Source organism: Crotalus tigris, unplaced genomic scaffold (assembly GCF_016545835.1).
Source record: "Crotalus tigris isolate CLP2741 ecotype Arizona unplaced genomic scaffold, ASM1654583v1 scf7180000017753.6788120, whole genome shotgun sequence".
NCBI lineage: Eukaryota > Metazoa > Chordata > Lepidosauria > Squamata > Viperidae > Crotalus > Crotalus tigris.
Genome location: NW_024096615.1, coordinates 957,625 through 982,230, shown reverse-complemented (window position 1 = coordinate 982,230; position 24,606 = coordinate 957,625). Strand labels below are relative to the sequence as shown.

General features: G+C 39.7%; 1 protein-coding gene across 18 annotated transcripts in view; it reads right to left on the bottom strand.

Moving 5' to 3' along the window:
• Positions 1-24,606, bottom strand: part of INPP4A (inositol polyphosphate-4-phosphatase type I A) — a 191,489-nt gene that overhangs the window by 44,905 nt on the left and 121,978 nt on the right. For 6 of the 18 annotated variants that reach the window (XM_039340629.1, XM_039340628.1, XM_039340636.1 and 3 more), the window contains 6 exons: positions 22,622-22,726; positions 21,198-21,306; positions 7,720-7,737; positions 5,023-5,206; positions 1,708-1,926; positions 120-384 (listed from right to left, as the gene is read on the bottom strand). In XM_039340629.1, coding sequence (XP_039196563.1) covers positions 120-384; positions 1,708-1,926; positions 5,023-5,206; positions 7,720-7,737; positions 21,198-21,306; positions 22,622-22,726 — 900 coding nt within the window. The remainder of the gene's footprint in view (positions 1-119; positions 385-1,707; positions 1,927-5,022; positions 5,207-7,719; positions 7,738-21,197; positions 21,307-22,621; positions 22,727-24,606) is intronic. The other 12 variants (XM_039340640.1, XM_039340638.1, XM_039340643.1 and 9 more) reach the window with 5 other exon arrangements.

Genomic DNA, 24,606 nt, shown 5'->3' with positions numbered 1-24,606 from the left:
AGGTTCCTTGTATACTGAGAAATGCTTCCAACACATGGATCATGATTAAGGAAGTGCTAAGAAATGCAACAAAGCAGAACAAAATGGCAACAGCAAAAAGCCATGGCTGTCATACGCACTTGTGATTCTGGGAAAATGGCATGCAGAGGATGAAATGGATGAAGATGATGTTGGGGATGATGAAGATGAGATGATTTCATTTAAGGTCTCTGGCTTTATCCAGTATGCACGGGTATCTTGTTTACCTTTCTTGCTAGAGCAGCTGACTTCACACAGGAAAACATCTTCACAGCTATCGCTTTGTAATCGCTCTTTCTGGAGAAGCTTGTCTACCCTCTGGATAATGCATTCAAGACTTTTATCAACATTTACCCAGACTTTTTCCTGGGAAGGAACAAACAGAAAGGGATCAATGACATACTGGTGTGCCAAATATAATAAAAAAGCCTAAAGAAAGAAATATATTGAAATAATATTTTGAAAACACTATTTTCACTACTATCAATAATTCATAGAAAGCATGTACATAGCTTGAAAGGAAATAAAGGTACATGTTAACCATTTCCATCTAACTAGGCAACAGGGTAAAATAACATTGTTTTCTTCTGGACAAAACTGCAAAGACTATCAGTTAATTTACTACTTTCCAATTAATAATTGGGAAATAATTACATTTCCAAGACATATAAGCCACCTAAAATAACTCCACAGCAAGATAGGCAGCAAATAAACTTAACAATTAAATAAATTTAGCTGCTCCATATTTACTGGCAACTCAAAAAATAGAAACAGAAGTAGAGAAAAAGAAATGAACACCCAATGTCTGGATTCACAGGTTGCTTTAAGTCACCAGGTCATTTGTTTATTGCAAGAGGTTAATGACCTCAGCTGCTCTGGTTCCTAGATTCTCTCTACAAAAGGCATGTCATGTGACATCGTGCGACGTATCGTGACTTTTTCCCCATTGCCGGCAATGGGGTAGGTGCGGTTTCAATGTGACGCATCTGGCCCACAGGCTGGCAGTTTGACATGCCTGCTCTATATGAACCCAGCTACTCTTGACTTATTCCACGAACTATACTTAAATCAGATAATGACTTAATATAATCTGTAGAGATTCTACTGGAATTAATAAACAAAGGGCCCCAGAGCACCAAAGTACTTTCCAAAAATGATTGCCACAATTGGGTGCATAGATTTCTACCATTTTTTAAATGGAAACATGACAATTGGAACACAGGCTCTAAAATAGGCTTAACACCATTTATAACTACAGTGATCATAAATCCTTTATTATAAAGGACAGTCCTTTATTTCAGACAAGGGTCCTTTAATTATTTTCTTATTTTGCTCTTGAATTTTTCTTTGTAAAGCAAAGTTATAAACCTAAATACTATTCTTATTTCTTTTATCCTTGTGAACCTCTTTCAGAGTTGTCTTTTCTCAGGTTTTTCCTTCATTTTTTCCAAGAAAATATGGTCACTGTATTTATAGCACAAAGAAAAAAAGTTGCAAAAATCCATATTACGTTCACTGTGCATCACTGATCAATGCCCACTTGCCTTTTGCTCTTTTAAAACATTTTAAGCATAGTCTCTAACCCATAAAACATGATCAAGTACCCGGCAGTTGTAATTTTACAAAAAGGAATTGTCTGAATTAAGATTCACTGTAGTATAAGAAGGGAATTTTAAGGTAACAGCCTACCCACTCTTCTTCATGCCAGTCCACCTGCAGAGAAGAACGGCTATTTCTTCCTGCCCATCTGGCCACCAAAGTATCTTGGTCATTTCTTAGCACCACTTGTTCTCCTTCTGTAGATGTTGGAGATGCCTTTGAAGCTATATAATCTGGTCTTGCAGCATTCAGGGCATGAATTGAATTTGCCAACAGTTTGCAGTCACAGACAGTGACAAGCTGCCGGGTCTAGAAAGGATAAAGATGACACATAGTATTTGTAAACAATGTCTATTTTATAACATCATCATTCTTTGTAACTGTCCAAGCCCAACATTACTTAAGTACAGTAAACAATGTCATTTTTTAAAAAAACAATTCAATACAAGATATACTTTTCTTAACATGTTTATGGAGATTCTCAGTCATCCAACTTATGGTTGTCCCAAGGTGCTTTTTCAAGAGGCAACTGGACTTTCTTGTTTTTCTTTGAAGATGTTTCGCTTCTCATTCAAGAAGCTTCTTTTGCTCTGACTGAATGATGGGGAATGGAAGGATTTATATTCCTTGCAGACAGCTGGTCATTTGCATTCTTTCAGAGAGTCATTGAGGCCTCATGGAGGTTTATCTGTGTCCTCAAGATTACCTGAGTGGTGCAAATGAGTGTGGAGCTTTCTTGGAACTGCTGAAAGGACCCTGTTATAGACTGGAAATAGATGATGTTGCATCCCTCCCCTTCTATTGAGAAAGGACTGCTCAATTTTGGCATAGATGGCCTCTTTGACCCCTCTTTCAAACCAACGATCCTCTCTGTCCAAAATGTGGACTTTGCCGTCTTCAAAAGAGTGGCCTTTGTCTTTTAAATGCAGATAGACTGCTGCATCTTGTCCGGATGGGTTTGTTCTCCTATGTTGTGCCATGTGTTTATGAAGTGTTTTGTTTCCCCAATGTACAGATCTGCACATGTCTCACTGCATTGTACTACATATACCACGTTGCTTAGTTTGTGTCTGGGTGTTTTATTCTTGGGGTGGACAAGCTTCTAGCTTAATGTATTCTTGGATTTAAAGTGTGCAGAGGTATGTTGTGTTGGCCAAAGATTCTCCTGAGCTTTTCAGATATTCCTGCAACATATGGAATGACAACATTGCTTTGTTTATTGTTCTCTTCTGTTATGGAGGAGCTCCTACTGAGTCTTTTTGGGGATTTGATGAAGGCCCAGTTGGGCTAGTCACATGTTCTGAAGGCTTCCTTGGTGTGTTTTAGTTCTTTTTCTTTCCATCTCTGCTGGTAGGCAGGTCTTCAGCTCAGTGGTGCAGGGTTCTGATAACTCCCATTTTGTGTTCCAGTGGGTGATAAAAATCAAAATGTATGTGGGCGCGTGGGTTTTCTGAAAACTTCAATGTTAACTCTTCTGTCTTCCTTAATGTGTACTGCACAGTCCAGGAAGGCTGGACTATTTTCCTTAACATCCTCCCATGTGAATTTGATGTATTTGTCCACCAAGTTCATACATTTGGTGAACATTTCCAATTCCTGTATTTTGATCTTGACCCAAGTATCATTCACATCCCTGGGAAAGCCACTCCATGCATATATGGACTCTCCAAAATCCACAAAGAGGGAACATCACTCAGACCAATTGTCAGCATCAACTCTGTCACCTACATTGCAAAACATCTAACCACCTTATTAGCTCCTCTAGTTGGTAGCACTACCCATCTCATCAACAATTCACAGGACTGTGTCAGCAATGTTTGGAAATTAAAAATGGACCCGGATGAGATCATGGTTTCCTATGATGTGACTTCCCTCTTCACCTGCATTCCAATAACTGAAGCTGTCATGGTAGTGAAGAAATGATTGCTACAAAACAGCACCTTAGGTGACAGAACCAACCTCAGCCCAGACCAAATATGTGCCATGCTGGACCTCTGCCTGACCACTTCTATTTTAAATACAATGAAGGTTTCTATGGACAAAAACACGGCTGCGCCATGGGATCACCTGTATACTTTATTGTGGCCAATCTCTATATGGAAGAGGTAGAAACCAAATCCCTGAACTCCTTCACAGGAATTCCACCCACTCACTGGTATAGGTATGTGGATGAGACTTGGGTCAAGATCAAAACACAGGAATTGGAAGCATTCACCAAACATATCAATTCTGTGGAGAGATACATCAACATGGGAAGATATTAAGGAAAATAGTCTAGCCTTCCTGGACTGTGCAATACATATTAAGGAAGACAGAATCCTTCCATTCCTCAGCATCCAGTCAGAGCTGAAGAAGCTTCTTGGAAGAGAAGCGAAACATTTTTAAAGAAAAACAAGGAAGTCTAGTTGTCTCTCGAAAACATCTTTGAGACACTTTTAAGAAATCTGGACATGATTTACCTTAAGGCTAAGTACAAAAACAAATAAAAAGGTTATTATAGGATACTAAAAAACTGCTAAAACGTTTTTTTAAACGTGATTAGTGGTCTAGATACCATTAATTGAGGCAGTCAGGCAATCTTTCCATTAGAGTGCCAATTGAGAGCACAGCTCCCCATAGAATATATCTTAAAAAATATATTCTACGATGTTTATTTTATAACTATTTCTACAGCATTTCACTGTGAACTTGATTTCAATTTGCATTCAATGAATTGATTCATACAGCACACTAAGCAATAACTTTTCTTAACTAAATACGTTGTATAACCTAGACATTGTGGCATATAACCTGCATTTGATAATATGTTGTACGGATCCCACCAATTATAGTTTATTAAAAGAAACTAGATTTAGTGTTGTGTGAATGTAGAGAGAGGAAATATAACAGGATTAACAGAAGGCAGTCAGCACTGAGATGGATATCAATACTTGAAAAAATGATCAGGGCCATAAAGATTTTTTTTTCCCCATAGAGTACTTTAATTAGCAATTTGAAGAATGCTGCTTTACAGCCCTAAGCATCACCAAGATTTATGGTATTAGTTTTTAGACTTTCGTAACAGAAATCAAGGTTACAGAATCTTTTTGCTTCAAGTCTGGTCTGCTATAGCAGTAGGATTTAAAGCAGGATGGGATGTCTTAGATCAAGTGTAATAAAATACAATAGTCTTATATGCTGAGTTCAAAGAGATTTAGGGCTCATTACTGACCATTAAATAGTCCAAATAAACATAACAAGTTCTTGTAGTCCATTCAGAATGCTCAGATTTTGGCAGGCCTACCGAGAAGGAAATTCAATAACTGCAAAATGTTTTGCTATTCTTACAGTAAAAGAATATTCACTTAATATTAAGTTAAAGAGGGATCTCAATGGCACATAAGGAAAACTGAACAAATCCCCTACCTTATCTGCCAAAATGGCAAGTGTTCTTTCAAGTCCATTTGCTGATTTATCCTTGGCAGCTCTGGAAAGCCTTTCTGCATAGTAACTAACTTGAGTTTTCAGGGTATTGATCTGTGCAATAATCTCCTTTGCTCGAATAATATCCTGTGGTATGTATACTATAGACTGGGAATTGGTTGCAGTGCTGATGACAAGGGAAAAAAGAGTAATTTTAATTTAAAAAGTAGTGGAAGATATTGGCTTGAGATCTAGTTCTAAGTATCAAGCCACCAAGTACAAAGACTGACAATCTGTTATGTTACAACCATCTTATTCAAACCATCTTGATATGCATATGATGAAAGCATTTGAACAAAATGTGTATATCAAACATGCCATGTGATTACTCAGAAGCCACACAAGGAAAAGAAAAGTGCCAATCAAACAATGCAGCAATAACACAATTGTTTCTGTTAATCTAATTTCTTGGCTAAGCATACAGTAATTTATTCATTCAAATGGATAACCGATCCATCTGCCTTCAAAGATTTCCAGATTCAGCTTAGAAAATACTATTACTATTATCCTTTCCACAATCATGTAATTGTTCAAGATGATTAAAGTTTCATATGACCTTTTTGCCAATGTCAGAATCCTGCTTAATAAACCCAGATTTGCACTATTATAGATGACTAACTAACCCAAATATAACTCAAAATGGATTTATAGTAAAGCAGGGGTCTTCAAACGTGGCCCTTTTATGACTTGTGGACTTCAACTCCCAGAATTTCTCAGCCAGGCTTGCTGGCTGAGGAATTCTGGGAGTTGAAGTCCACAAGTTATAAAAGGGCCAAGTTTGAAGACCCCTGTAGCAAAGTCTAGCTACTTGACTTCTCTTCCATATATCTGGATTTGTTTTTGCAAATCCAGATAGATGGTGTACCATCTATTTTTGCTGGAGAGCCATCAGCTTACTAGTTCACACAATGTGCCTGGAAAGGTAAAAATGGAGTCTAATTCCTTTCTCTGGCAAATAGCTTCCTTCCAGGGTCCCACTGCAGATTTCAGGTTGCCAGTTGCCTGATTCATTCATAGCAAAACAGATTTATTTAAAATAATTCTTCCATTTGCATAACACAATGCTTCAGAAACCATGTAAGTTTTCAGAAGCAGCTTCCAATGTAAAATTGAAGCCAAAATACTTTTGATAGTATGGATCTTGTAACAACATCTTTTCCTTTTAATGAACTTAGTCTAGCTTTGAAAGAATCTAGCTAATAGTTTAAAAGCTATTAAGCAAAGCTTTGCCCAACTATCTTGAAAAATACATTTTTAAAGGAAAGGATTTAGACTGTAATAAAAAAAGGAAAAAAGAGAAAAAGTATCTTTTCATTTTAAAAGTGGCTTTAAAATTTTTATACGAGCTTTCTTTTTAATGTGATACAGATTGTTTATTTTAAGGACAGATCTAAAAGCTTGGGCTTTTAAATTTTTTATCAACAGTTATAGCAATGTGTGCATCTTATATGAAAAAGAGACATCATGCAGAATCAATCTATGTGCAGTAGCAAACTACATGCAGCATTATTTGTGTTAGACTCAATCTCAAAAGGAGCAAAGCAAATTTTTTGCTGTTATCAAAAGAAATAATTCATCAGCTTCTCATGACCATTCTCCCAAATGAACAGCTATCATCCTTCACTGACTTTTAACTGGAAAACAAAATTTTATCCATCTCCCCCCAAAGATAAAATTTTATTTCTTTTCAAATTTAGGATTAAGTAGATTAAAGCAATCCAACTTTTGTGATTAAAGACCCAAGGTCACAATCTTACAAATATAACTGTGTAGTTCCATAGATACAAAAGCCATTTATCTAATGCTTGGAAGTATAACTGTCAATTCATGTACATGGATTAAAGTTTTAGTTCATATCTGATCCAAATTTATGTAAACCTCTTGTATAAAAGGTGATCCCTTATCTTAATAGATAAGGGATGCAAATAGATCTTTGAAGCCATTTTGTGTGCACAAAATGAATAAATCAGCCTTTGGAGAGCATATATTCAGATAAATTGCAATTAGGCTCCTTGCTGCACCCCAGGACAAATACTGGTAGTAGAAATATCTAATCACTAAAGTCTAGACATATCCTGATACCCAGAGCTTCCTTTAATGCCTAGGCTCACTCAATAAGGTGATTAAATGTTTTAGCAACATCACACTATTGAAGGATCTGAAGAATAAGGATAATGGCTTCTAGGCTAAATGAGATAATATGAAGCCATTCTGATCCTCAGCATTGCAATTTTTAACAAAATAAACTGGGTGTCTACTACAGTATCTCCTTTTCAAATAAACACTTCTTAAAACCAAGCTCAATCAAACTATTTTCTCTTTGTCCTAAAAAAAGTATTCAAACAATATTTGATTATTTTAATTTTTTTAATGATGAGCAGTCATACATTTAATATTTCCAATTCTCTTAAATTGTCTTGTATAATCCAGAGGTTCTTTTTAAATGTTAGCTGTTCATTGATAAAACAAATAATGCAGGTGAAATAACAGATTCATGCCTATGAAATACTTCAATAAACATTTATTTAATGAAGTAAATTAGCAAGTTAGGATACAAACATAAAACACACTCTGTTAATACACTGTCTGCTTTAGAAAAAGAAGAAAGCTGTGCTACCAACTCAGAAATAGAAAACTCACCAACTTTCCTCAAAACTGCTAAAAAAAAAGAAACCAAAAGAAAATTAGCCTTTGATTTGTTAGCAAATACCAAAAGCCAAATGATGTTAGGTAAATGTTAATTGCTTTAATATTTTGTAATAATGTTGTGTTAGTATCAAGTAGATGAGGAAAACAAAAAGTACACAAAATGGTAGATGTCTCCTAGAATGTTATAAGATCCCACAGAAAAATTTATAGCTGACTGATAGAACACATAGATATTTTTATAAGACATTCAGCACATACCTTAATGAATTCAAGTCCCTCCCTGACTTGCCTTTTGCCAGTCCTTCAGAGATTCTTAATCTCATTCTCCAACCAATAAATGGTAAAGCTACCACCAATGATCTAACTGTGCTTAGTTTTAAAATCTAATATACAATGGAGATCCCAGTCCTGTGTTCAATCTATCAAGATCAATGGTTCTCAACCTTTTTAATGCTGCGACCCCAACCGGTTGTAAGTCGAGGACTATCCAACCGGTCGTAAGTCGAGGACTACCCAACCGGTCGTAAGTCGAGGACTTTCCCTGCCCGGAGCGCCACGCATGTGTGGTGCCGCCCCCTGCGCCGGCTGAGGCGTAGCTGGCAAGTGGCAGAGACGGAGCAGGCCGAGCACTGGCTGGGCCACCAGCTGGCCCAGCCCAAGGGAGGTAAGGCACCCGCCGGGCCCCACACGCGCCAGCAATCCTCCCTGTGCCTGCCAGCCTCCCACCTCCCACTCCTGGCCCTCTTTTACTTACATTTTTAGTAGTTGCTCAGCAGGGAGGGGTGGAAACTTCCAGACAGCTCGCTTTCGCTGCAGACAACTTGCAGCACCGTTTATAGAATGGGACTTTTGGCGGGCTCAACAGGGCAGAGACAGCCTGGACAATTCCTATTGGCTTTTGAAAGCCAATAGAATTAGACTCTATTCAAGAGAGTCTATTCTATTGGCTTTCAAAAGCCAATAGAATAAAAGGGAGTAGAACAGCTAAGGAAAAGGGAGGGGGAAGGCGGATTGTGTTGTTTGGCAACCCCCATGAAATGGTCGTTCGACCCCAAATGGGGTCGCGACCCACAGGTTGAGAACCGCTGATCAAGATGATCTTCCAAAGGTAAAATAGTTTAGTCATTAATATTAAAGAGGTGGTAAGTCCCAGCAAGCCAATTACTACCTAATTACTCTAAGTATAATCAGCAAGCTATACACTAGGCCATAGGTCAGCAACCCACGGCTCCAGAGCCGCATGTGGCTCTTTGAGCCTTTTCCTGCGGCTCCCAGCATCCTCCGCCATTTGCAGAGAGAGAGACAGAGAGAGAGAGAGGCACTTGCGCTTCCCTTCTCTCTCTCTCTCTCTCTCTCTGTGTGTGTGTGTGTAAAAGAGAGTGGTCTCACGCTGTTTTCAGACAAGCTAACAAGCTTATTGAGCAGGGCTCCTGCCTTTGCTGCATCGAACCAGGAACCAGGAAGCAGCAGCCCCCCCCCCTCTCTCTCACACACACACACACAAACTGAGTGGGGGAAGAGGACTGGCACACCAAGGGCAGGAGAGAGCCAGCCCAATAAGAATGTTTGTCAGCTTGTCCAAGAACAACGTGAAACCATCTTGCCAGGTGAGCAGAAGATCGGAGAGAGGGAGGGGGGGAGACAGAGAGGGAGAGAGACAAAGAGAGGGAGAGAGAGAGCTCATGCACAGCAACCTCTATTTCTTTTTAATTAAATTCTTCAATCAAGATCCCCCCCTTGTGTGTGCATGCGCATGCGCAAGTTTTGCGGCTCCCAGTGTTTTCTTTTCTCTGGGAAATGGGCCCAAGTGGCTCTTTGAGTGTTTAAGGTTACCAAGCCCTGCACTAGGCATTTCTTCATAAAATTGATGGAATTTAAGAAAATATTTTAAACACAGAACATGCCAACTGGAGTAAATGTTGGCAAGTGTGCTAGTTAATGGCATTTCTTATTGTATTCTTATTGTCATTCAAAAATAGCTGGTATATCTGAAATATAAAGTGTATCTCTGTTTTATTTGTAATTTTTTTTAATAGAAACCTTGATGTTTCAGTAATGCATGGGCAATTTCCAGGACTCAAAAAAAAAGAGATTATTTTTGTAAGAGATGTCTGTAATGCTAAAGCACATTATCTCATCCCTGGCAGCTTTAAGATGAGTGAACTTCAGCTCCTTGAATTTCTCAGACTGGCTGGGGAATTCTGGGAGTTAAAGTCCACAGATCTTAAAGCTGCCAAAGGTAAGAAAAACTACTCTGCACCAACAGGGTTTGTTTAATATTAAAAGCACACTACATTCCAATAGTGCATATATTGCAACAAATCAAATAAACAACAGCGTACAATAGTACACTTAAATATAATTTCAGAATCCCTATTTCATAAAAATGCATGGTCATTTAAAGTTGATATTTTATATCCCCCTTATTAGCCAAATAACTGGTTTATTCAGAGTTATATTTTTATTATATATATATATATGTTTTCTGAGGTTTTCGCAGGTGTTTGTATGTAGGTCTTCGGTTATTCAGGTTTTCTCCCGTGTAAAATTGGAAGTGTCTTGGCGACGTTTCAACGAAGTCCCACTCGTCATCTTCAGGCTGGTGTTTTCGGCTTCGTGCTTCTAGGAGCAATGTGTGATCGTAGCTGTTTCTTCCTTTTAACTGCCAGTGGGGGTATGAACTGATTGGGTGGGAGCTTGGCTATGTTCTGATTGGGTGGAGGTGTGTTCTGATTGGTTAGGGGCTTGGCTGTGCTCTGATTGGATGGGGGTTTGGCTGTGCTCTGATTGGATGGGGGAGTGTTCTGTTTGGGTGAGGGCTTTGTTGTGCTCAGGTTAGTCTGAGTTGCAGGGGGGTTTAAAATGGTGAACTGCATTGCTATTTTTTGGCTTCGCATTCGTGGTCGTGCCTCATCTTCATGGTGGGTGTCAGTTTGCTTCATGTATGGATTGGAGGGGTTTAAAGTGGCTAATGATGCAGCTGTGGTCTGGCTTCTGGTTTGTGGTCGTGCCTCATCATCGGTGTGGCTTTGGGTTTGCTTTTTGCGTGGATGTGTGGTGGTGACATCCTGTGTGGTTTTTGTGAGTGTGGGTCTGGTGTCATTTTTTGTGTTAGGGAGTCGTTTGTCAATAAGGGCGGGTTTCCAAATGGCTGGTAGGCAGGAGGTATCATCTTGTTTATTCATGCTGTGTGGGCGTTTTTCTATCTCGATAGCTTCTCTGATTATTCTTTTATTAAAGTGTTCAATTTTGGCGATAGTTCTGGTCTTTTTAAAGTCAATTTCATGTCCTGTGGCTTTAAAGTGTTGGACCAGGAAAGAAATTGGTTCTTCTTTTTTGACTGAGTTCTTGTGTTCTTCAATGTGTGCAGTTATTCTTCTGTTGGTTTGTCTGATGTATGTGGTGGGGCAAGCGGTGCATGGGATTTCATATACTCCTTGATTTTCTAAGTCAATTTTGTCTTTGGGGTTTCTTAGGATGGTGGATATTTTTCTGTTTGTGCAGAATGCTGTCTTGATGTTGTGTTTGTGGAGGATCTTGCTGATTCTCTCTGTGGTGCCTTTTATGTATGGGAGGAGGGCTTTGCCGTTTTCTTGTTCTCTGTCTTGGATTTTAGTGGGGATTTCTTTTTGGATTAGGTTGGTAATCTTATTTCTTTGGAATCTGTTGGATGTTAGTACATTAGTGAGAGTGTGTAGTTTGGTTTTTAGGTGTTGTTCATCAGCTAAGCGTTTTGTTCTGGAGATGAGTGTCTTGGCTACGGAGTTGATCTGTGCTGGGTGGTGGTGTAAGAGTGCATGCAGATAGTGGTTTGTATGTGTTTTCTTCGTGTAGATGGTGTGTCCTTGGGAGCCATTGGATTTCTTGTAGACTAAGACATCCAGGAAAGGAAGTTGGTTATTAGCTTCTGTTTCCATGGTGAACTGTATTTTGGGGTGTAGACTGTTGAGGTATGTGAGGAAGTTGTCCAATTTTTCTTTCCCATGTGGTCAGATTATGAAGGTGTCGTCGCCAAGACACTTCCAATTTTACGCAGGAGAAAACCCGAATAACCAAAGACCTAATAATGTCTGTAAAAATGTGACTCCTGGGTATATTCATAATGTAAAAAATATAAATAACTTACGACCACCAGGAGGATCCAAGTAGGAAATACTTTAATAAAACCAAGCTTTCATTGGGCACTCCCAACATCGTCAGAGTTAAAAGCCAGTTAGTGGAAACGCCTTAAATAAGGTTAGCTAACGCTTGCACCCGGCTCCTAGATCGCGTCATTTGTCCCAACAGGTTAATCTGTGTTCTAGTCGTTTCTATAACATCTGCATCCAACCCTCTATCACTCTTTTGGATATTCTTGTTTGTTCTCTCAGGACCAGTTCTTGAATTTGTTAGAACTCTTTCACCCTCCTCTTCTCCAGTGATATTTACTCCCATACCATCTTTTTCCCTACTGTGGGTTATGGGAGGGGGGTCATTTGATTTTATACTATCATATGTTCCATTAAGATTCTCTCTTTGCTCTCCCCCCCACCCTCTTGCCCTCTCCTATATGGGTGATACTTGTCTAGATGTCATGCAGCTCAGCACTTCCCCCTTTGCCCCCCACCTTGACGGTCTCCATGTCAACTATCCCTTGCCGTCCTGTCTGTTGCCGGCGGTTATCACCCCTATCCAAGGCGAATCCCCTGTATTCCCTCGGAGAAGCCGCCAGTTGTGGGTGCAAGCATCTCCTGTCTGTGGTCTTCCGTTCGCTAATAGGGCGAGGAGGGGAAACATCTCCCTCTCTTTTACGGCACGAGCGAGTCACAGCCCCGCATCCTCTTCTTCTCTGTATAGATTGCTCCTCTTGGTTGGTATGGGCAACATTGGGCTCAGAAATCCAATTGCCAGCTCCCCCGGATCTCCTACTGATGCAATCGGCTTCGCTCCTCCACCCAGAGGGTGAGGATCTACTAGGATGTTGTCAGAAAACACCCGAATCTCCCATCCAGCGGGCTCTCCCTCCTCCGCTTTCCAAGGAGCATTCAGCTCTTAACAGATGCCTCTCCCTCTTCGGTATCGGCAGGCTTCTCAGCTGTTCGTCGGAGTGAGTCCACTGTTGGCTAGATGCCAAGGGGATGTCCGTGGACCACTGAGGGTTAATGGAGGTCTCGTGTGGCAGTCCATAACGGGGGTTAGATATAATATTGTCTCCTCGGTCTCGTAGGCCTCAGCCAGATTGTTTGTGGCGAGTGGGGTGATGTTTCATACTCCATTTCTTCAGCGCTTGTTGTGTCAGGTAGAGATCCACATGGTGATTAATTGAGTCTTTGTCTGAAAACCAGGCTTCCTTTAATAGTTGGCCTCCTTTCGTGGCATCACTGGATATAACCCGTGTATTATCAAAATCAAATTGGTGACCATGTTCTGCCATATGCGTCCAAACTTGAGAATGTTGTTTGCCCCTTCTTATGGCCAGTTTATGCTCATGTAAATGGGTTTTTAACTGTTTGGATGTCTCGCCCACATAATTACTTTGACAGTTCTTACAGTCAGATTTTTCCATAGCGGGAGTGGGTCCTTGGGGCGCATAATTTTGGAACACAGCGTTTGATTGGGCTTATGGGCCACCTCTATGGTATAGGGGGCCAACAGTCTGGCTGCTGCCTCAGAAACGTTATTAATGTAAGGCAAGGAGATACGTGTCTTCTGTGGTAATGACCCATCCCTCTGCTGATTGCTTCGGGGTTTAAGTATTGTTCCATGCCGCTTTATAAATTTTAAAGGATACCCATTCTGTTGACAAATGCGGAGGAGATGTTCCCTTTCCTCTGTTTTGAACTCAACCGTGCTGCAGTGGGAGTCCATGCGCTTAAATAACACTCTAATGCAGCTGACCTTATGGGACACCAGGTGATTGCTCCTGTAGTGGAGGATCCTATCTGTATGGGTGGGCTTACGGTAAACACTTGTGTGTAATGACCCACAAGCGTTAGCTAACCTTATTTAAGGTGATTCCACTAACTGGCTTTTAACCCTGACGATGTTGGGAGTGCCCAACAAAAGCTTGGTTTTATTAAAGTATTTCCTACTTGGATCCTCCTGGTGGTTGTAAGTTATTTATATTTTATATGTAGGTCTTTTTGGTTATTCGGGTTTTCTCACACGTAAAATTGGAAGTGTCTTGGCCCGTCATCTTCAGGCTGGTGCTTTCAGCTTCGTGCTTCGAAGCTGAAAGCACCAGCCTGAAGATGATGAATGGGACTTCGTCGAAACGTCGCCAAGACACTTCCAATTTTACGCGGGAGAAAACCCGAACAGCCAAAGACCTACATACAAATACCCGCAAAAACCTCAGAAAACAAATATATATATATATATATATATATATATATATATATATATATATATATATATATATATCAGTAAAAAAGGAAGCGATCACCAGGAAATAAAACACCAAAGTTTTAATAAATAAAATCAAGCTTTCGATGGCTAACATCTGCCATCATCGTCAGGATACAAGCCAGTTAGTGAGGAAACCTGCTTATAAGCATAGCCACACCTAAACTCTACGCATGGACCTTGTAACAGGTCCAAGCCAACTAATCCTTACATTTCCCACGCCTTCATGGTCTGATATGCTGGGCGTAGGTCCACATGTCGATTGATTGACATGCTGTCTGAAAACCAGGCTTCTTTGAGTAACCTACCACTATTGGAGGTGTCACTGGCAACTACCCTTACGTCGTCAAAATTAAATTTATGACCAAACTCCTCCATGTGAGTCAGTATTTGGGAGTACTGCTCACCTCTTCTTATTGCCAGCTTGTGTTCCTGCATTCTTGTTCCGACCCTTTTGGAAGTTTCTCCCACATAATTGCCTGGACAGTCATTACAGTTGATCCTGTAAACGACTCCAGATCTCTCAACTATGGGGAGTGGGTCCTTTGGTCTCATAATGCAGGAACGCAACGTCCGGTCAGGTCTATGTGCAACCCTTACACCATAGGGTGCCAATAGTCTGGTGGTGGCTTCCGAGACGTTGCTAATGTAAGGGAGGATAATACGAGTCGTCTGTGATAGTACCATCCCACTTGATGGATTTTCGGATGGTTTGGACAGAGTACTGTGGCGTCTGATGAATTTCATGGGGTACCCATTGTACCTACAGAGACAGAGGAGATGTTTTCTTTCCTCCGTCCTAGCTTCGGCTGTACTGCAGTGGGAATCCACCCTCTTAAAGAGGGTTCTAATGCAGCTGACTTTGTGGGCCACCGGGTGATTGCTGTTGTAGTGCAAAATTCTATCGGTGTGCGTGGGTTTGCGATAGACCCGGGTGGTTAAGGTCCCATCTGGCTGGCGTTGGACTAAGACATCAAGAAATGCCAGCCTACCCTGATACTCCTCCTCCTCTGTAAATTGCAGGTCCACGCACACCGAATTAAGTGTGTCCACAAAGTCAGCTTTTTGACTCCTCTTAATTATGACGAACGTGTCGTCAACGTAGCGGGCCCAGAACTTTGGGCAGTATTGGGTCATCGCTACGTGTTCCAACTGCATTGCTGACAACTATTGTAAAATAACCTTTCTTCACAACTGGATTAGAGAAGACCTCCCCCCCAAGTCCCTAAGAAGGAAGCCTGTGGTTAATTCCTTGGAAGGTCAACGTATTATCCGCCAGTTCCAACACAGAACTATGCGGGCAATCATCAGCGACCTACACAGACACAACAACAATTTCACTACAAGCATCCGGAACTATAGAGAACAATGCCACGCTGAACTCACGAGTCAACACTTCTCATTGTTAAACCAACACATACGTTTGGTATCTGATGTCACCAGCCGACGTGCTACGGATAGATTTTGAAGCAGGACTGAGAGATTACGTGAACTGAAGAAAGGGACCACTCCTACAGATAAATTAGTGTACAATCTCTCTAGTAAAGCTCTCACTCATTCTCAACTCTCCCTATTGCAACGTGACGTGGGATACAATCTAATGGATGCTCGCCCCTTAGATTTTATGGCAGCACTAGAGCCGGCGTTACATCGTATTGGGACAGAGGAGGCTGGAGATTCTATCAGGCACCGAGTAACAGGACTGTTAATGGGCCACAAATACTACCAAACTCTATCCAAAAATGAGCTGGAGGCTCTTAGTCAACTAAAGGAGGAGGATGCCACCCTCATATTGCCAGCTGATAAAGGGAGGGCTACGGTTGTCATGGACAGAGCTCATTACACCAGCAAGGCGCTTGGGCTACTCAGTGATGCAACGGCCTACAGAACCATAAGTGGGGACCCCATGGTGACCCTTAAGAACCGGGTCAATAAAGTGCTCAATGCCCTGAAACGAGGCAAAAGACTAGATGATGAAACCATTGCAAGGATACGCCCTAGCGACACAGCGGCCGCTAGATTTTATGGCTTACCCAAGGTCCACAAGGAAGGGGTTCCCCTCCGCCCTATTGTAGCATTTAGGGGTACCCCCACATCAGAATTGGCCAAATGGCTAAGCCACCGCATTGGCCACCTGGTCGCAGACAACCAGACCACGGTAAGATCTGCGGAGGAATTCCTGAGTAGGATAAGAACTTTGAGGATAGAGGATGACGAGGTGATGGTGTCGTTTGACGTCATCTCCCTCTTCACCTCTATCCCACAGGACCTGGCCATTGCGACGATCAAAGATCTTTTGAGCCGCAGAGGACCAGGACATTACCAGGATTCACTCCGCTCTGATGACCTTGTGGACCTTCTAGTCCTTTGCCTCAAAACATATTTCACGTTTCAGGGCACAATGTATGAGCAAATAAAGGGCACCCCCATGGTGTCACCTATTTCGAGTGTTATTGCTGAGGCTGTACTGCAGCAGTTGGAACACGTAGCGATGACCCAATACTGCCCAAAGTTCTGGGCCCGTTACGTTGACGACACGTTCGTCATAATTAAGAGGAGTCAAAAAGCTGACTTTGTGGACACACTTAATTCGGTGTGCATGGACCTGCAATTTACGGAGGAGGAGGAGTATCAGGGTAGGCTGGCATTTCTTGATGTCTTAGTCCAACGCCAGCCAGATGGGACCTTAACTACCCGGGTCTATCGCAAACCCACGCACACCGATAGAATTTTGCACTACAATAGCAATCACCCGGTGGCCCACAAAGTCAGCTGTATTAGAACCCTCTTTAAGAGGGTGGATTCCCACTGCAGTACAGCCGAAGCTAGGACGGAGGAAAGAAAACATCTCCTCCGTCTCTGTAGGTACAATGGGTACCCCATGAAATTCATCAGACGCCACAGTACTCTGTCCAAACCATCCCAAAATCCATCAAGTGGGATGGTACCATCACAGACGACTCGTATTACCCTCCCTTACATTAGCAACGTCTCGGAAGCCACCACCAGACTATTGGCACCCTATGGTGTAAGGGTTGCACATAGACCTGACCGGACGTTGCGTTCCTGCATTATGAGACCAAAGGACCCACTCCCCATAGTTGAGAGATCTGGAGTCGTTTACAGGATCAACTGTAATGACTGTCCAGGCAATTATGTGGGAGAAACTTCCAAAAGGGTCGGAACAAGAATGCAGGAACACAAGCTGGCAATAAGAAGAGGTGAGCAGTACTCCCAAATACTGACTCACATGGAGGAGTTTGGTCATAAATTTAATTTTGACGACGTAAGGGTGGTTGCCAGTGACACCTCCAAGAGTGGTAGGTTACTCAAAGAAGCCTGGTTTTCAGACAGCATGTCAATCAATCGACATGTGGACCTACGCCCGGCATATCAGACCATGAAGGCGTGGGAAATGCGTAGACGACCTGGGAAAAAACATCTGAGTAACAAAAACTCTGGGTGTCCATTAGATGAAACTGACAACAAAGAAGAGAGACATCTACAATCTAGACCCCCTTTAGTTAATGATTCGTGTGTACATCCGCCATTAATTAAGAAATTTGTTGATATTAGTAGCCCATCCTCGGATGCCCCAGACACCTCCTTGCATTGTACCCAATACTCAAGAATAAGAACAACAAGTGTCCCAATTAACACAAAACAAACTCGCTACCCCAGTGACTATATCGGCTCCACTGTCCCCAATGGTGCCCCCGCTACAACGCACCTGGTGGCCGGTGCCTTGGAAATGGATAGGAATTCAAAAAAGGCAACACCTACTATGAGCGATGGCAGAATAACACCTTTGCTATGCGGCCACACCGATCAGAGCCACCGAGACAGAGACAGGCCTTCAATGGATGTACAGAAGATCAATACTTACAGCCGCCCCATTATGGGGGTGGTCACGTGCTCCCGGAGAGCGGCGTTACGGAAGACTGAAAGAGAGGCAACCGGATTGAGAGTTGCATCGGGTGGCACGAAGGAGGAGCACGGAGGATGCGATATGCTGGCAACAGTGGGGGGAAATAAAAGTGTGGATGAGATTGGTGGCAAGGATTGTGGGGGGATTGAAGGAGTGACAGGATTGAAGAATGCAAATGAGTGCGATGCGTGCCGGAGGAGTGGAGGAGAGAAACGTCCCAAGGAACACAGGAAGAAGAATCAACTCAATAGTGCAGAGGACCCTTTAATTTTGAGAAACACACGTTGCCTATATGACTCAGGAACTAAAGGGAGGGAGGAAGTGGGTGGTTGTGTGGATGTAAGTAAGAGCTATAAGAAAGAATCACTGAAGGCTGTAAGTGAAGCAAGGGTTAGTCGGCCTGGACCTGTTACAAGGTCCATGCGTAGAGTTTAGGAGTGGCTATGCTTATAAGCAGGTTTCCTCACTAGCTAGCTTGTATTCTGACAATGATGGCAGGTGCTAGCCATTGAAAGCTAGGTGGATGTAAGTAAGAGCTAAAAGAAAGAATCACTGAAGGCTGTAAGTGAAGTAAGGATTAGTTGGCTTGGACCTGTTACAAGGTCCATGCGTAGAGTTTAGGTGTGGCTATGCTTATAAGCAGGTTTCCTCACTAACTGGCTTGTATCCTGACGATGATGGCAGATGTTAGCCATCGAAAGCTTGATTTTATTTATTAAAACCTTGGTGTTTTATTTCCTGGTGATCGCTTCCTTTTTTACTGAAATGTATGTACCCAGGAATCGCTATTCTTCAATTTTTAATGTAATTTTTAATATATATATATATATGATACAAACTACAGAATAAAAACAACAAAACTAGAATTACACACAAGACCCAAAAAAATGAAAAGAAAAAAGAACAAATATAAAATTAACAGTCAACATATAAGCTCCACCCTGGTTCAATGCTGATACCTGTATTTCAAACAAATATTCAGAATTATATTTTGTACAATTGCTACTAGCCTATCAATATGATTCTTTGGATATAGTCACATTTTATGTTTGTAAATCCTGCTGTAATGAATCTTACTAATAATTTCGCTATTGTTAGTTTATCTACTTTCATTTTTTAAAAAAATAATTTTTAGCTTTCTAAATGGAATTCTGGTCATTGACCATAACAAAGAACTGATCTCAGAATAGAATTTCACTGGATATGAAAAATGGTCACACTGCCCTCTATGTACCATAGGAATACAAAAATGATATATATATATTACAAGATGTCAAAAAGACAAAATATGCAGACAGATCTGCATAGCTTATCTAAAAAGCTATATTGATTATTTTTAATAGAAGCAATTAATATGGCAACCAAGTTACTTGAAGAATTATCAAATAATAGGTACATTGTGATTTTTCTAAATAAGATCCTTCTAAGGGAAAATTTACCCATTGCTTGGTAGATGTAGCTATTATTAAAAGTGGTGCAAGTAACACAGACTAAAAATAAGCAGTGATTTAAGATATGAAACTAAAATAAAGTGCAGATAGAAGGTGTCAGCCTAAATTTAATTCTGACTTACTTGAAAATCATTATTTATTGGACAAGTTTTGTGAGTGGAAAACTATATCTGATTTGGCAGCATTTAAAGCAACAAAACATCAGTCTAGAAGTGTCCAACTATTTTGTTCCTGCGAATTCCCTATTTTTAAATTAAGAATATAAAGGCAATATAGCTAAGGCAGGATGACTCTACTCCTGAAAATAATAGAAAATGATATATTCATGATACAATATGGCATTTAAGCCTCTAAGAATCTTCCAGGATATTTTTTTTCAACCTTCTTTAGCAAAGGTACTCTGAACTTTAACAGAATCTGCAGGTTAGTAATGTTTGACAAGCTTAGTGATTTCAGTGCTTGCATGTTCTTATAGTTGGTTAAAATCTCTGATATCCAAAAAGATAAAATTAAAGGCTAAATTAATTCCTCTGCTCACTGCAACAGCTAGCACTTATTTCAAATCTGTGAAAATCCATGTGACCTGTTTTGAACCCACTGCTGCATCCTTTAAATTCCTCTCCATCTGTAGGGAAATTGCATAAGAGTGTTTTCAACTTTCAAATAATTTCATATATGAAATTCAGTTATGAAAGCTTCCCAACTATTGAGGTTATCCACTTGACCTCCCAACTATTAAGGTTATCCACTTGACCTCCACTTGACTACTAGAGCCACCACCTCTGAATGACATCATATGGGAATGCTTTATACATCTCATAACACCTGACTACAGGTGTTTTAGACTTTCCTTCCTCTCTTTTCTTATGGGCATACACCATTTCAGTTTTATATTATAGTTTCTATTGGGAGCAGTTCACAGGATTAGAACCATGCAAACAACAGCTTGCACATGGTAACATGAATCTGTAGTTTTTTTGTTTGTTTTTCTTTCTTTTTTAATTGTAAGCCACTCAGAATCATCAGGCCTCAAAATTGCAAAAATAAAATAAATAAACATGGAATCATTCATCTCAATAGCAAAAAAGGAGAAAAGTAAAGGAAGAGAAGGTTCGTTCTGCTCTTGAATAATAATAAGAAACTATTTAACTTTGCCTTCTTCAAAAATGTTTCTCTTAAAAGAAAAATTCCTGGTCTAGCCTACAGTCTGGTTCTGTCTGGCCAGTCACTCATTCAAGTACTAAAAAACCAATCCTCCTTATTTCTAAATCCAGACAAGGTCACCAACATGCTTCCCCCTCTAGAGGTAGTATCCAAAAGATCTTCAAATAGGGTGGTGGTGGTAAAACAACAGAACCAGGAACACAGAGGGACATGGAAGGAAGAACTCTTTCAAAATTTAGCAACTCAGATCAAAGAGTCTTGCACAAAATTTCAAGGGAAGTCCCTAACCCTACCAAGCACCAATGCATGGTTCATAAGTTGTTATATGTGATTAAACAGAAAAATCTACTGAAAGCTGAAATACATTGATTTAAAAAGGGAAATCATTCTTCTAAATTCTTCACATAAGGCATCTCTAATTGCTAATTTGGTTGAAACTTTCTATGTGTGGATAAAACAGAAAAGAAGGAATGGCATTGTTTTTTTTTTTTTTTTACAAAACTAGAGTCACCAAAAAGATGTGCTTTCAACATGCCACTTACTGTCTTTTTGCATCTTCAAATTTATGCAGCTTTTTCCGCAGACCTCCAGATTTAAAGCCCTGGCAGTGAGCTGCTGGTGCTCCTATAGTTACAATGTCATAATTCTCATCTAAACATTACAAATGACAGGGAAAAAGATGCAGTGAGAATTCCTGTCATCTTGTCTTAGAATGCAAATATGCAAAGAAACCAACAACCATATTTTAAAGAGTCAACACTCTCTATAAAGCTTATACATTCTTTAGAAATTCTGAGAATTGCATTAAGTTATCTTTAAATCTAGTACAAAGTGACATTCCTGCATCAGTTATTTCTAGCACAGGAAATTCTTTATATCAATTATATCAGGATCCAATAATATATGAGCTGTAAGACTTTCCTTTCTATTAAACAGCAATCCCATTTTTGTTATAGGCCACAGGATATCACTGGAAACACACATCCATAAGATGTGAGAACGGATTACTGAGTAGATGCCTAGTCATGTAGACAGTCTCCCTGTGTTCAACAATACCTGCCAAGAATGTAACTACTAGAACATTCTTCATTTGGTCTGAGAATTACGTAAGAGAAATTTATATTATTTCATGAAGAAAGTCAACAGCTAATGATAGATATTCTAAATTGCCTGTACTTCTCTGTAAGGTGCTCAATGGAGAAGATGGCTACACATGAACATTTCTTTGCAAAGATAATCATTTTCTTCCATTGGAAAGTACTCACAATTTTTAGAGGCCTACCCTGGCAAAAATTTCAATTTTGTTATACTGTAAAAAGATGTGTTAAAATAGTGCAGTTCCATTTCTCTCCAATGAAAAGCAGAATAATATAATTTGTAAATGGCACAGAAAGCCACAGTTAGTATCACTGCTGAGGAAAATGCCAAGTAGTATCAATGCCTCTCAATTAAAATCCCAAGATTTCCTACCAAGTACAGGTGTCCATTCCTTGGTGGTTAAAAGTTCGCAACCTTCTTCATTCATCATTTTATAGCACAAGCCACTTGTTCTAACCAGCAAATATCCAATATGCTTCAAACCTCTAAACAAAATATAAAACCTTTTCCAACTCTCTCATTTTCTTTACCCTACTACCAAGATAATCAAGAACAAAGGCCACCTAATTTGCATGAGCAAAAAAAGAATAAGACCAGAAAAAATATGTTTTCTCTAAAAAAAAGAAACAACAAGTGGGCTCTGCCACAGCACAAAGCATACTTAGGGATTTAGCCGGTCAAGCACATATTCCATTTCTTGATCCTTCAATTTCAGAAATATACCAGATACTTAATTTTCATTAGGCTCTAAAGACTTTTCTTCTTCTGAAACTTGTATGTAGCATGCTGCTAATGAAAAATAAAGATTCACACATGGAGAACTGATCTTGCTAATATGTTTTAAATGTATTAAGAAGCATAACAATACCTGATCCCGCATCATCCTGAACTCTCATTCGTTGTATGTGTAAATTTGTAGGCATGAATTCAAGCTTTTTATCACCCTTCAGACTACTTGCTTTGAATGATGGTCCTGGAGAAATGAATCAAAAAACATAAATTTTTGTATATTCACTTCCCAGAAATATAATTATTGAATAGAAAAGTGACCATAAAGAACAATAATAAAATGATAAATAGATCAGCAATTGTAATTCCTTTATTTAATTACAGTCAGAATGAATAGTCATGCTTCCAATTCCAATCCCCATGGGAAACTGTTCCGGTGGTACTTGTTCAAAACTATTTTTTGTTTAAAAGAAGGTAGACTTGCTTCAGGATGTTGTAGCTAATAACCACCATTACAGTCTCTCAAATTACATAATTATGTTTCCAGTAGAAAAGAAGGTTGAATTATGGAGTCTTTGGTGGTTTCTGAGCTTGGTTGTTTGTTTCATTACCCAAACTAGGTAATATCATCAGTGCTAGTGATTGTGCTTGTATTCATTGAATTGTTCATTGCGGTCATAGTTCATTCTCTGATGTTTTCCAAACTTGAAATACAATAGAAATATGGCCTATGGTTCTTTTCGGATTAAACAATTATCTAAGAATTTCCAATATACCTTTCTGATGGAAAATAAATGTAACTGATATGTTCAAGAAAGCAAATAGAGAAAATATACCATTAAGATACTGTTTTAGTTCTGTCTATAGAGCATTTTGGACTACAGACATGCAGAATATTTTTGTAAAATTGATGGTAAAAGCCTGAAGATAATTTTAGAATACTTTAAGACTTTTTCAAAAAATATTCAGACATAATAGCAATGCTACATCTTAAAGGCTTAAATATTTAGAGAATAAATGGAAAGATTTGCCAAATTTCATATTTTCAACATGGTCCTTTAAAAGCAATGTGAAAATTGCTTTTAAAGGACTAAGTTGAAAGTATGAAATTTGTAAAATTTAAATGTAAAAATATAATGCTTTTGTGCTGTGAATCCTTCTAACAGGACATACCATTTTATTGTCATTTATTTGGAAATGTTAACATTATAAAATGTTGCTAAAGCTTATGCAAACAAAGCATTTCTTTGCCACAATACTCATCCATCCTTGATGTGTTGTTTTTAAGCTTCATTCTGCAAAGCCTTTCCATCTCTTGATTTTCCTTTGTTATTGCTGCTTTCCCTTTATTTTAGGACAAATGTTTTCATGAACCTGGCAAAAGCTATCAATTTGGAGATGTGCCTTCTCTGCCATAGCCCCTGCCCCTGGAATATTCTCCCTTCAGATAGGAGGATGACCCCAACCCTCTTGGCTTTTTGTAAGGTCATGAATACTTGGTTGTAGGCCCAGGATCTAGGGCCCCAAGTATGGTAGGGTTCTGGCTGTATTTGGCTCCGTAGTAATAGTTTTACTTGGTGCCATATATATTTATTTTGTATTCCTTTAATTATTTTAAATTGTTTTAAGTCATATGATGCATGTCCCCCTATGTTATTGAGGTAGATAGCTAACAAACTCAAATAAATAAATAAAATTTGAAAATATCTTCAAAATCACCAATTAAATGACAAATCAGACCTAACATCCATCACTTTGTATAATTAATGGCTAAATGTCAAGAACAACATAGACTCGGGTCTATATATATTGGGACAATGATGGAGGTTTGGGAATATTCAGCCCCATTCCAGTATTTTGTGTTCAATCAGAAGACTTTAAACTAAGCCTTGCCTAGAAGTTACCAATAAAAACATTTTTGTCAAAGTCCTTGAATTAAAGCTGAAAGTCTTCACTGCACTCACGTCTTGAGTGTTTTATTTCAAATTCAGTGTGGTGGTATACAGAAGCCAGATGCCAAAAAACTTTGTCCCAGTATATACAAACCTGACTTTTTAAAATCTGGACTTTTATTGCAATGACAAAAGAGCCACATTAATGGCAAGTCCAAATCACTCCTCACAG